General features: G+C 46.6%; 1 protein-coding gene across 1 annotated transcript in view; it reads right to left on the reverse strand.

Moving 5' to 3' along the window:
• Myrfl (myelin regulatory factor like) overlaps positions 1-12,646 on the reverse strand; it is a 109,664-nt gene that overhangs the window by 16,812 nt on the left and 80,206 nt on the right. The window contains exons 14-19 of the mRNA XM_052752885.1: positions 10,521-10,687; positions 9,591-9,654; positions 6,785-6,870; positions 3,178-3,252; positions 2,860-2,912; positions 2,584-2,766 (exon numbers count right to left, since the gene is read on the reverse strand). Of these exons, the coding sequence (XP_052608845.1) occupies positions 2,584-2,766; positions 2,860-2,912; positions 3,178-3,252; positions 6,785-6,870; positions 9,591-9,654; positions 10,521-10,687 (628 nt within the window). The remainder of the gene's footprint in view (positions 1-2,583; positions 2,767-2,859; positions 2,913-3,177; positions 3,253-6,784; positions 6,871-9,590; positions 9,655-10,520; positions 10,688-12,646) is intronic.

Raw genomic sequence — 12,646 nt, forward strand, 5'->3', positions numbered from 1 at the left:
GGCCAACCATAATCTTCCACATTCTTTTGCAAGAGATGAAGGTTTTAGGGATTTGGGGGACGGTATTAGTTTCTTCTTTCTTTTCTTTCTTTTTTAAAAAGAAATTACTTAAGTGCACATGTTTGTGTGTGCACGAGTTTATGTGCACCACATGCATGCTGGTGGCTACAGAGGCCAGAGAACTTTGGATCTCCTGAAACTGGAGTCACAGACAGTTGTGAGCCACCTGATGTGGGTGCTGGGAATCAAACGTGGGTCTTCTTTGAGAGCGGTAACACTGGTAATTGCCGAGCCATCTCTCCGGCCTCAATACCGACTTTTTCTATTTAAAAATATGTAGGGATCTGTCAAGATGGCTCAGTGGATATAAAACGCTTGCTGGACAAGTGTGAGGAGCTGAATTCAACTCCCCAGTACCCGTATGAGGCTGGACGTAATAATGCATGACTGTAATTCCAGTGAGAAGGGAGATGAAGACTTACAGGCCACCTCGCCTGCCATGCTCAGCAGCAACCAGCAAGAGACCCCACCCCGAGGTGGAAAGCAAGAACCGATGCTCCAGGTTGTCTTCTGCCATGCAGACCATGGTGTACATGTGCCCACACTCCGACACACAAATATGCATACACAGACATGCATATGCAACCGTAAAAAGAGAACACTGTATTGAAAACAAGATGGCTGACACAAACCCCTTTCTTACAACTGAAGCTTCATAGCCACTCTGGCTTGATACATCTGTTCCCAAATTTGGTTCAACATTGTTTTGATGAGAAAAAAAAAAAAAAAGCCCAAGTCTCTTAGAGACACAAGAAAACACTTTGTGTCTTAGTTTCCTCACTGGGAACAAAAAAGAGGACATTAACAGTGCCTATACGATGTGTGTGTGAGGAGCAAATGACTTATTCGTCTGAGCTGCTATTACAGTGTCTTGTGTGGCGTCATACCTCATTGCTTCATGATAAACGGGGATGTGATATTAATCCAGGGGAAGGAGATTACATTTTTGCCCTAAGGCTCTGCCAACTGACCATATTCGGTGTGGCAGGCTGCTTACAAATACTATTTTTATTCATTTACTTCATCGAGATCCATGATAAATTTACACCCCCTCCATCCATCTGAAACCAGATATGACCGATACGACTTTCTCTGGCCAGCAGTGTGTAAGCAGAAGTGACATGCGCTTTTGTGAGGTGGGAACTTTACAGAGGACGAATGCGATTTGTTTTCTTGCCATGACTACAATTATTATCGAAACACTGGGACACGGAATCACCACCAGCGGGGTCCTGAACATGGTGAGCCAGAGCCCTGTTTTAATACACATTTCATAGAGTCAGAAATAATTTATTGGCACCTGACATCTCCATCATTTGGGAGATGCTGCTTTGGCAGCATCCTCGTAGACAAGTCACACTAGTCTACATTGCTGATATTACCTTCCATTATTATCAGTGCTATCCTGGACACTTGTTAATGTGTGTATACAGAATGAGATTTCTAAAACCATAAACTAGAATCCATTTGGAAGAAATGCATTTGCACTTACAGAGATCTAAAAACTTTTTTTAAACATATAAAGGGCCCTAGTGAGCTAGCTAACGTGCCTGCTATACACGCCTGAGGACCTGGGCTCAGATCTCCAGCACCCATGTAAGAACCGGGCACAGCAGCAAGCTTCGTACTAGGTTGGGGTAGAATGGGGAAAGTGGGTGGGTGCCGCAGGAGACCAAGGCCGAGTCCCAGAGCTTGCCTGCTAACCAACCCAGCCAGTCACCGAGCACTCGGTTCAGTGAGATAGCCCGTATCAGAAAATAAGATAGCCTCCACATGTCCACACGGGCCTATGCACACTTACCTGCATTTATGCGTGTACCACACACACAAGACCAAACAAGCCAACAAAACCAATAGCTGTGCACACGTGTACAAAAGGAGAGGGAGGCTTCTGAAAGTGGAAAGCCAAGCTCCTGGGTCCCACGAGCCCAAAGGCTATATTCAAGTCAGGGTTTCCAAAGTTCGTTCACTCCTTTCCTCTCTTCTTTTTTCTATGTTTCTTATATTTTTTCCCCAGATTAGTTAGACAGGAAGTCCAGATACTACACCATGTAAGTTCTAAATGAGCCACGAACAAAACAAAGAGGAGAAAAAACTAACCCATGTGCACCTGGTTACCTCGCCATCCTTGTTGGTGACAGACAAATGAAATATTTCTGCTGGGTAAAAATTACAAATAATTTAAACGCCAGGCAGTGGTAGCGCACACCTTTAATCCCCAGCACTCAGGAGACAGAGGCAGGAGGATCTCTGTGAGTTCCAGGACAGCCAAGACTGTTACACAGAGAAACCCTGTCTCGTAGGGGCAGAGGAGACACAGACGGACAGCATCTCTTCCCTGGGGAAGATGTTCAATATTCAGATGGTTATTGGCTCATGTGCCCATGTTTTTATAGATTGTGCGACATCAAAGAGAAGAGTAAAACCACTGTCTATATCCATTCACAAACTATCCAGGTAAATATCAACCAGGGAAAACCTCAAATTCGAAGGCTTATTCGTTTCGCTCTGAACAGTGTTTACCTGCCCGCTCTCTCTGATGGATTTCTCTCTCTGCTGCCAATAGTCTCTGTGCAGGACTTGAAAATAACGTTCGTGGTCCCCACACGGGGCAGCAGTAAGTTTCCTGACACGTCAGGATCTCACAGAAAGTGATTTCAGGCACTTGAGGGGAGGTCTGTGTGGTCGCCAAGGTTGTGTGAGGAGCTGCAAGGCATTGAGCAAAGGAGGGTCACGCAACGTCGTGGCCCGTGGAGGGAAAACGGGTCGGACTTACGGTGAGGAACAGGAAGACGGTACCTGAGGGGGAAGCTGTGGACGGCAGAGTCGGCTCTGGAGAACTGGTAATATTGCTGCAAGAGTACAAAATGGTTAGTGAAACTGGCCTTCCAGAGTCCTTCTGTTAGGACTGGAGTGGCGGCTCAGTGGTTAGCATTTGCCCAGAAGATTGGAGTTCAGTTCCCAGCCCTCACATCAGTGAATTCAGTCAGCAAACAGCTCCACCTCCGGGGGATCCAATGCCCAATTCTGGCCTCCTCAGGCACCCACATACACATAAATAAGAATAATGTTTTAAGTCCTTAAGTTCTCAAAGGAACACAAGGTCTGAGCTCCTACCTTAGAGGGAGATTTGGGGAGCGTCGGTCTTGATCCTTTAAGCTAAGTATGTAAAGGGCGACTATCGTCAGGGCGCTGTTAAAAGGGGGGAGAAAGCATTAGGTGGCGGATTTGTTTCCATATATATATCTCAGTCAACTTTCCAGCTGGCCGCAGATGTACTCGCAGGCCACACAGATGGGAACAGTGAGGAGAGGGAGCTGTGGCTGGCAGGAACACCATGGAAACAGCACAGTGAGGGTTTTCTGCCTGGGAAAGTGAAAAGAACCCTGGGCTCCTGGTAGTTCAGAGGCTCCCAGGACTCTGTGCCAAAGGAGCTCTCCACAGAGCAGACTCCCTGGCCCTGGCAAGCTGTCACCAGGGGAGGCCTGTCAACAGCTGGAGGGGGGAAAGATAAGGACAAAACTCGCTTCCTGCGGGTGGTGTTCATCCACACTGTTGAGCTGGGAGGTGAAGGGAGGCAGAGGTCAGCCATGGAGCCCAAACCCTTTGGTCATCTACAACATCGTCCAGAGTCCGATATATCAAGTTATGCAGAGGGAAGAAAGGAAAGGCACAAAGCAGCCACGTGACTTCGAAATAATGAACATGCCTTTCCTCTCATTCACACAATTTACACAGCGAAATGAAAGTGTCCCTGAAGGGCTCTGGCGTTTGAGACGCGGATCCCAGCCATGTTTATCCGTCTAAACGTTGTGTGCCTTCCTCTCTGCAGGGAGTTTTTAGACTCTCTCGTGAGTCACATAGAAGTCTGCTGGAAATAAGGTCACTCGACTTGCTGTCCTGGCAGCCTTACTTCACACCTTGCTTTCCAAACCCAGCTCCTCGGGACTGTGTTCTCCCCTGCAGGTGGTAGATTTACCATCGCTGCCTAAAAACACGGAGATGTTCCCCAAATGAATTCCACTCACCAGAAGGGAAGCCCTAACGTGTTCTCAGAGACAGATGGGAGATGCCCGACAGGCTCAGTCCTTTCTGGAAAAGTGGTACCAAGTCTAAGGATGTGTCAGACAGACGCTGTCGCGTCACCCCGGCAACCGTTTACCGTGGTCCGGCTTCCCTTGCTTTGTGCTTGCCCGTGTCTCTCATTCTCTGTCCCCCAACTATTAATTCTAAAATCTTTCCCCGGATTCGTGTTTGACGTCTGTCTCAATGCACAGACCAGACGACTTCTAGTGCGTTAGAATGAAAGAGACATGTTCTCTGCAGCAGCAAACCCAGGTTTTGATGCTTCTCAGGCACGACAGAGACCATGACTGAGAGACGGAGCCTATTACCTCACATTTGTGGTCCTAATGGCCAACACTGGGCTCAGAGGGTCTCACAAACGGGCGCTGAATGCAGTGACTTTACTCAGAACTAGACTTCCCATCACCTCTTTATGGTGATATTTCATTTGTACTGAAATGTGATTTTATTTGTATGTTAATAAATAAAGTTGCCTGGGGGTCAGAGCTAATAGCAAGCCATAGCAGAAGCTGGGCGGTGGTGGCGCACGCCTTTAACCCCAGCTCTTGGGAGGCAGAGCTAGGCGGATCTCTGTGTGTTTAAGGATACAGCCAGCATGGAGACCCACGCCTTTAATCTCAATACCAACCTTAGAAGACCTGTAGATCTGTATAGACAGGCAGTGACGAGGAGGTCATGTGGTTGGGTTTACAACCAATGAGAAGGCAGAACAGAAAGTCAATAAAAGGACAGACACACAGGAAGTAGGCCTCTTGCTGAGGGGAAGGACAGCAGCGGCGGTGAGGGTAAGAAAGGGTTTTAAGCTCTTAGCTACTGCTCTGACCTCTTGGGCTTTTAACTCTGCAATTGGCTCTGTGTTTCTTATTTAATAAGACTGTTCATCTACACCTCTTCACAGGGCTGGGGCTGTATCTCCGGAGCATGTGATGTGTGTCTGCTAAAAGTAGATGCTCACCCTCCCCTGGGCTGGGGAACCTGGCAGAAGATGAGCACTTAGGAAACTGAGGGGAAATGCAAAGGCTCCTGATGGGAATTTCAGGTCATGACATCAAACACCTGGGCATACTCCCACTGTGGGCATTAGCTGGGCTGAACGAAGGTTCCAATCAATGAGAGCATGGATGTAGCAAGCTTAAAGTCCAGGGTGTAATCCCCAGGGCCAAATCACTCACTCATTCAGTCATCTAAAGAGTGAAACACTGAGGGAAGAGGACAGAGAGCTACACAGTGTCCCGCAGCTAGGGAGCACCTCTGGCGCAGCTAGGGAGCACCTCTGGCGCAGCTAGGGAGCACCTCTGGCACAGCTAGGGAGCACCTCTGGCACAGCTAGGGAGCACCTCTGGCACAGCTAGGGAGCACCTCTGGCACAGCTAGGGAGCACCTTTGGCACTCCACTTGCTTTGCCTCTGGAACAACCGTCTTCCTCCATACAAGGCCCAGACATCATTCCTTTCCATACACACAAAGCATAGCTTTGCTTTTACTACGTCAGACCATCAGCAAGAAAATACTGTTCAACAGGGTGGTGGCGCACACATTTAATCTCGGTAGGCAGATCTCTGTGAGTCTGAGGCCAGCCTGGTCCACAGAGTGAGTTCCAGGACAGCTGGGGGCTAAACAGAGAAACCCAACAACAACAACAACAAAAACCAAAAGGAAAGAAAGGAAGGAAGGAAGGAAGGAAGGAAGGAAGGAAGGAAGGAAGGAAGGAAGGGAGAGAGGAAAGAAGGGATGTACTGTTTACAAGCCCAGAGAGCACAAGCAAGAAAACTTAAGTGTAGGGAGCTGTCCTTGTGACCACAGGATCCTAGAGACCAGAGACATGAGAAAGTGCAGCACTACAAGGATCACTCTGCCCTCCTCCACTCTCCCCCACCCCCTCCTCCACTCTCCCCCACCCCCTCCTCCACTCTCCCCCACCCCCTCCTCCACTCTCCCCCACTCCCTCCTCCATTCCTACCCCACAATCACCTCTACTCCTTCCTCCACTATCTCCTCCAATCTCACCTCCACAACCACCACCTCCAGGCAGAGACAGAGGTCAAAGCCACCACAGCCTCCCTGCTGCATCTGCTTGCTTACTCTCTTAGCAGACTGGGCTACGGTTTCAGGTGTCTATGCATTTTCACAGTTCTTGGGGGCTCTTGGATAGAAAAGTCTTCGTGGCAGAATACAAAGCATCCTAACAGATATCAGTGCCGGGCAGCACAGGCTGTATAGGATTTCCCACTTGCCCCTTTCTCCCAAGTAGACAGAAAGGAAAACAAAGAATTTGAGAGAGTTACTTGCAAAGATAAGACAAATATAACACACACACACACACACACACACACACACACACACACACACACACACACCATGGTCTGCTGCTAAATCACAATTGATTGAAAAGAATAAGATCATCATTCATCTCACATCTAAGTACATAAATCCAGTTGTGTTTTCTTCAAGATATGAATTTCAAAGGGGCTCCATCATCTTTAAGTTATCAAAGATTCGTGCCGATTTAAAAAAAAAAAAAAAGAAAGCTCTTTATCTTTAAGCAAAGAGAAGGTCAGTCCCCAGTTCATGTGTGAGAAAAGAAAGACAAGAAAAAAAAAAGAAAAACTTGATAGCATAACATGGAAGTTTTTCTTACCAAAACGTCATTACAGCAATTAAAGCTATAACCAGTGTCTGGAAAACCCAGTTGGGGCAGGACTGTTTCCTCCCTGAAAAGGACACCTGTGGGAAAGTTGAGAAACATGGACAGATCAGAACAGCAGCTGTGAGTCCTGAAGACCCAAACCAGCCGAGATCTTTGCTGTCTCCCAACGATGGTGACTCCTCCCAACGTGCCTCAGTTTACACCTGCCCCCTCTGCTCTTGCCTCTCTGAACACAACAATCTCATTCAAAGCCTCCCATTGCTAGGTGCTGCAGGCTACAGCAGCCTGGCCTTTGCCTAGTGTGTGCAGGACAGCTGTGCATACTGTCTTGTCCTTTATGAAAGAAGGCAGCCTAGAAGACAAGGGCATCAGAACCCAGGCGCCGTCTCCTAATGGACTTGGAGAGATCCAAAGTTCCTCCAGACAGGAAGGAATGAATTCCCACAGGAGAATGTCGGGGAAGCCATAGGAAAGATTTTGGGGCACAAAATACTACCAAGCACACCTTATGGCATGTGAGTGTTCCATTTTCCCACCTATGACTAAGGACAGCTCTGGGCCCGTGTTTTGTTTATTCTTCCATTCTTTCAATGAATATTTATTGATTGCTGCTTTGTACAACCACAGACGATATGAAAATCTGTAAATATTGTCTCTAGGAAGGTAATGAAGCACACGTCAGGGCAGACACATAGTGTCGTAAAAACTAGCACACGGGGAATGGGGAAGAGCTACGAACACGCACCAGGAGCTGTGAAACCGGTAGGGAATGGAGCTGGAGGGGTTCCTGCCCACTCGAATGAGTGCTGCCTACTTAGGAGGTTCCCACGACTCCAGTGGGGAGTGTTGTGTCCTTCCTTCTCAGAAGACAGAGTGGAATCGGGATTTTGACTGAAGGGTATACAGGAATGGGAATAACTAAGAAATAGTTTTAAATTGCCCTCTAGTTATTCCTTCGATTTGTTATCTAGTTAAGGAACATGTTCTTCGTTGTAAAGAGGGGGTGTTTAATAATGATATACTTTTTAACAGGCACAGAAGCCTAGGGGCTGTTAGTACCAAGTCTTTCATGAATGCCACCGGAAGCAGTCTGAACGTCACAAAGTCCATGCCTGGTGGGTACCCTTCCTAACTCTCGCTGGGAACGTTCTGAGGATGTCTGAGGACTGCCATGCCGAGAAAAGGTTCAGTGGAATTTGCTGAGTTGGTTGGAATTAATAGTATTCTTCCTAGAATAAGGGCTCCCGGCCCCAAGCTGCTGGGCTAGTCTAAATCTCCTTGATTTTGCTCACAGTCCTTTGACCACACTTTGGGAAATGACTGAGTCAAGTCCTGTATATACCGTTCATTCTCATCTTCCTTACCACTAACATAGGAAAATAAAACAATGCCCAAGTGCTTCTCTGAGTTATTATGGGGGGGGGGGGCCCAATTAACAACGTAACAATTCTCCAATCTGGATAGACCTAAGGATGACTATGGAGACTGTCAAAAATCTAACCGCCCCGGCAAATTCCGTCTCAACAGGTTTTATGTGGCATGAGATGTATGCAGCTATTCTTACCCTTTCCCCTTCTCTTCTACTTATCCTGAATTCTAACCGGAACTGTCAGGCCTTCCCATCTCACCTACCACTGTAGATAGCAGCTACCTACCTTTTGGAGAAACAGAGCAAAGTAAGGACCATCCTATTGACTGCATTAGCACTAGATGGAGGTGGCCTCAACTTCCTCCAGAAAATGTCCTGGCCAGCACCAAGACCTGGGTGGTCCCAGCCATGCTTCTTACCTAGAGGTCCAGTACCTGTAGAATTTTGATCATCAACACTCCCCACTCGGCCCAGGAGCACCACTATCCACCCATGTGTATACATTTCAATGACCCAATGACCCAAGGAGGCCTCTAGGGGCAAAGGTCACCTAGAGAGCTGGCAGTGACAGGCAAGGGAAGTCAAGGTCGCAGAAACAGAGACCACGTGCCAAGACAGCACGGGGATGGTCTTTCCGTTCGCTGTGAATATGTGTGGCTACCATTGGGTTCATAAAGAAGCTGCTCTGGCCTATGGCAAGACAGTGTACAGCCAGGCGGGGAATCCAAGAAAAGATACAGGGAGAAGAAAGGCGGAGTAGGGGAGACGCTGAGAGCTGCCAAGAGAAGATGATGGAATGGAACACAGGTAAAGCCAGGAGACACGCAGCGATACGTAGATTAATAGAGATGGGTTAATTTAAGATAGAAGAGCTAGTTAACAGTAAGCCTGAGCCATAGACTATAAAAAGTCTGCAATTAATATAAGCCTCTGTGGGTTTGCTTGGGACTGAGCGGCTGTGGGACACAGGAAAACTTCTGACTACACTTGTCTTTAGGCTTTTGTTGTTTAAAAAATAGATAATAGCCATTAACACCTGTGGAAGGGTGCAAACTGGGAAACAGACCAAGAAGGATGTGTTGATCAATTTCTCTAAAATTGTGTGTGTGTGTGTGTGTGTGTGTGTGTGTGTGTGTGTGTGTGTGTTATTATGGATTGAAAACAGAGCCACTCATATGTAAGACAAGTGCTGTACTGGTGAACTACTCCCACAGACTCTTACAAAGTTGCCCAGGCTAGCCTTGAACTCATTTTATACCCCAGGCTATAAAATGCAGGCTTTGCACTTCCCATCTTGCTGGCTCAGCCTCCCCCCTCCACACCCACCCCCAAGCAGCTGGGATCTACATACACCAGGAGACTCAACTAAGATTTCATTTTGTGTAAAAAAATCCCATCTCTGTTCTTTTTAAAGTTCAGTCTATTTACCTTGTTGGGCTTTTTGGAAATGGCCCTTCTTGGAGGAGAGGTACTAACAGCTCTGCTAAATTTGCTTTAGAGAGAGAGAGAGAGAGAGAATTGATTACTTTAAATGCCTTTCTAGGTTTATGACAAAGGCCCACACTGTCACAAACACAGCAGGGGGACTTTTCTTTTGTAATACAGTCATCATTGGAAATAAGAAAAGTCAAAGCAATTGGAGTTCTTTTGTGGGGAAAAAAATCTTTAGTGAGTATTAATGAATGCATTAACATTATTTTTTTTGCTCTCTTTTTTTTTTTAAAGAACTAGAGCCCAGGAAATGTGCATTTAATTCCTTAAGTAATAAAAACAACAATAAAATGACAACCGCCCCCCACCCCCACCCCCAGGATCAAAGATGATTTTTCCAAATTTAGAAATGGCCAGCCCTCCTCCTTGAAAGGGAAAATATCTTTTTGCTAATATTTAGCATTTCTTCTAATGGTTGAGGATCTCAAACAGATGCCTCATATTTCATTTTAAGAGCACCAACAAAACATGTAACAAAAATATCAGTAGGCAAGCACATCCTAAACTCAAAAGACCTTTTCCTGCTATACTTTTCTTTCACTCCAGGTCTTTTTTGTTTGTTTGTTTGTTTTTGTTTTTGTTTTTTTGAGACAGGGTTTCTCTGTGTAGCTTTGGTGCCTGTCCTGGATCTCTCTCTGTAGACCAAGCTGGCCTCGAACTCACAGAGGCTCTGCCTCCCGAGTGCTGGGATTAAAGGCGTGGGCCACCACCGCCCCGGCCTGCATCCTAAACTCTTCTAAGGGAGGACTAGGGACTTCAGTGTCAGAAAGTGGAACTGTTGCCCCATCAAGGCCAGGCAGAGCTGTCTCCTATGGGAGGAGTCCACTCTTTTCCTCCCCGGGAGTTCTATGGAGACACGGCACATACCTGCTTGAACTGGCTTCACTGACAGAGGACTTCCAGCTGCTGCTGAGGCGTTTTAACCTGGTCAGCCTTTTGTTCCATATTTCTAACTCCTCGATCCGTTCTTCCAGGTTGTTGGTCAGTTTGCAAAGCTGTTTCACGGCGCCTACGTTCTCCATGAAGATCTGGTCCTAGAAAGGACCACAGTGCAAGCTGCAGAACGGGAGAGACTGAGGCCAGGGAACCGTCCGCGCACTACCCAAAGACGGAAGATGCCACCGTAAAGGGTTAATATACCCGCAACTTCAAGTTAGCTCCGGAGAAATCAGCGGGAGTGGTTCAAAACCTGGAACAGGCTCGCCAAACTGCCAGCTGGGTGGTCAAACTGCTTCTGATCAATTTTCGATAAAATGAAAATATGTCCTTGGAACCCAAGAGAGAAAATGGGGCTGAAGGACAGTCAAGTGTGAAGTCCAAAGGCATTTTCTATGACCACTGTGCTATGTGTAAAACCCATAAAAAGAAAATCAGAACAGGCTTCCAAGGGCTGATTTGTGTCCATTGCTAAACCCTCTTACAAAATGACTGCAGCTCTCCCTGGTAAAATATGGCCAAGACATTCAGGCGAAGCTTAGCTAGGTGTTGGAGCATGCATCTGTAAGTGCAGCATCCAGAAGCTGAAACAGGAGGATCATGAGTTCCAGCTAGTCTGGGCTATAGAGTAAGTTCCAGGCCAGCCTCAGCTACATATAGAGACCATGTCTCCAAAATAAATTTCAAAATGAAACAAAAACAACATTACTCTAAAGGCATGGACTCCCACCTCCCACCCCCCATCTGCTCTACCATCTCCTGAGTGATCTTGTGTAATTCAACTTTTAATCTGACTCTCAAACAGAATTTTTAAAACACACTTAACCCCTTTTGTTCAATGAAAGTCACTAACACACCTGAAAAGATAAAGAAATGGGGGACCATGCCAAAGCAGGGATGCCCAGGCCAGCCCCTTCCCCACCCGCAGGGTTTGGTTGGACTATGAACACATGTCCATCTTGGCCATAATAAAAAGCGTTGGTGAACTCTCACTGGAGCTCACCTGACCCCATGACCTTTCCTCTTTGTCTTCTCTCTTCTAAAAAGTTCAAAGTTCAAAGTCTGGGTCTTACAGAGAGAGCAAGCAGCCCAATACTGTACAGTATGGTAAAGAGCCCCAAGGCCAATGACTCAAGGTTATCTCTGGCTGGGAGGTCAGACTTGGGGTGGTCTATTTGGGGTTTCAAACCCTGAGAGACCATCCCTGGAAACGAAACTAGAGTGTGGTATATGCAGGCCTGGGAATGAATTAATGAAAGCTGTTATTTTGAACAATGAATATATGCTAATACAGTGGGAACAAGAAATACATGCCCATACAGTGGGGATAATGGATATATGCTAATACAGTGGGGATCAAAGCTGAGCACTCCAGGGTTAAGATTCACTTTGTGCAATTTTTAAAGACATGTGTGTCTTGAGAAACATTGACTGATCTTCTTAAATTCCCAGCCAGCCAAGGAGGTCTACCTGAAGTCCCCCGACCTTGTCACTTGGCCATTTGTTCACACTGACTGTAGCATGCTATCTCTCTATTTAAATGGAGAGTCCGTGGTGGACAAGCATGGTGTTGATTCTTTGTTAAATCTAAATGACAGCAGGCAAATTGAGAGGTGCCAGGTCAGCAGCTTGGCAAAGCAGAAAGCTTTGCGAGGCTAAGGACCCACCGCTTCATCGCTGAGGCCTATGCTTGCTTTAAGGGTGTGTGTGTGTGTGTGTGTGTGTGTGTGTGTGTGTGTGTGTGTGTGTGTGTTCTAAAACCCTTTTCCCCACTAAAATAATATCAGATAGCCTTTTAAAATCTATCTAAAAAACCTAATGATAAACAAGGAATGGTACAGAACTTAGCCATAGCCTAGCTAAAATGCATATGTTTTCTGAGCCAGTAACGCCCATTTCTAGAAATCTATTCCCTAGACTGACTGGTAAAATACAAGATGAAGGGGGAATAGAGACCGACATCAACTCAAATACCCATCAATAGCGGGCTCGATGATGAGACTATGAACATGCTAGAATCAAAAACACAGGCTGGTGTACACCAAGTATCCATTTTG

This window comes from Peromyscus californicus, unplaced genomic scaffold (genome assembly GCF_007827085.1).
Source record: "Peromyscus californicus insignis strain IS unplaced genomic scaffold, ASM782708v3 Scaffold_24__1_contigs__length_46423439, whole genome shotgun sequence".
NCBI lineage: Eukaryota > Metazoa > Chordata > Mammalia > Rodentia > Cricetidae > Peromyscus > Peromyscus californicus.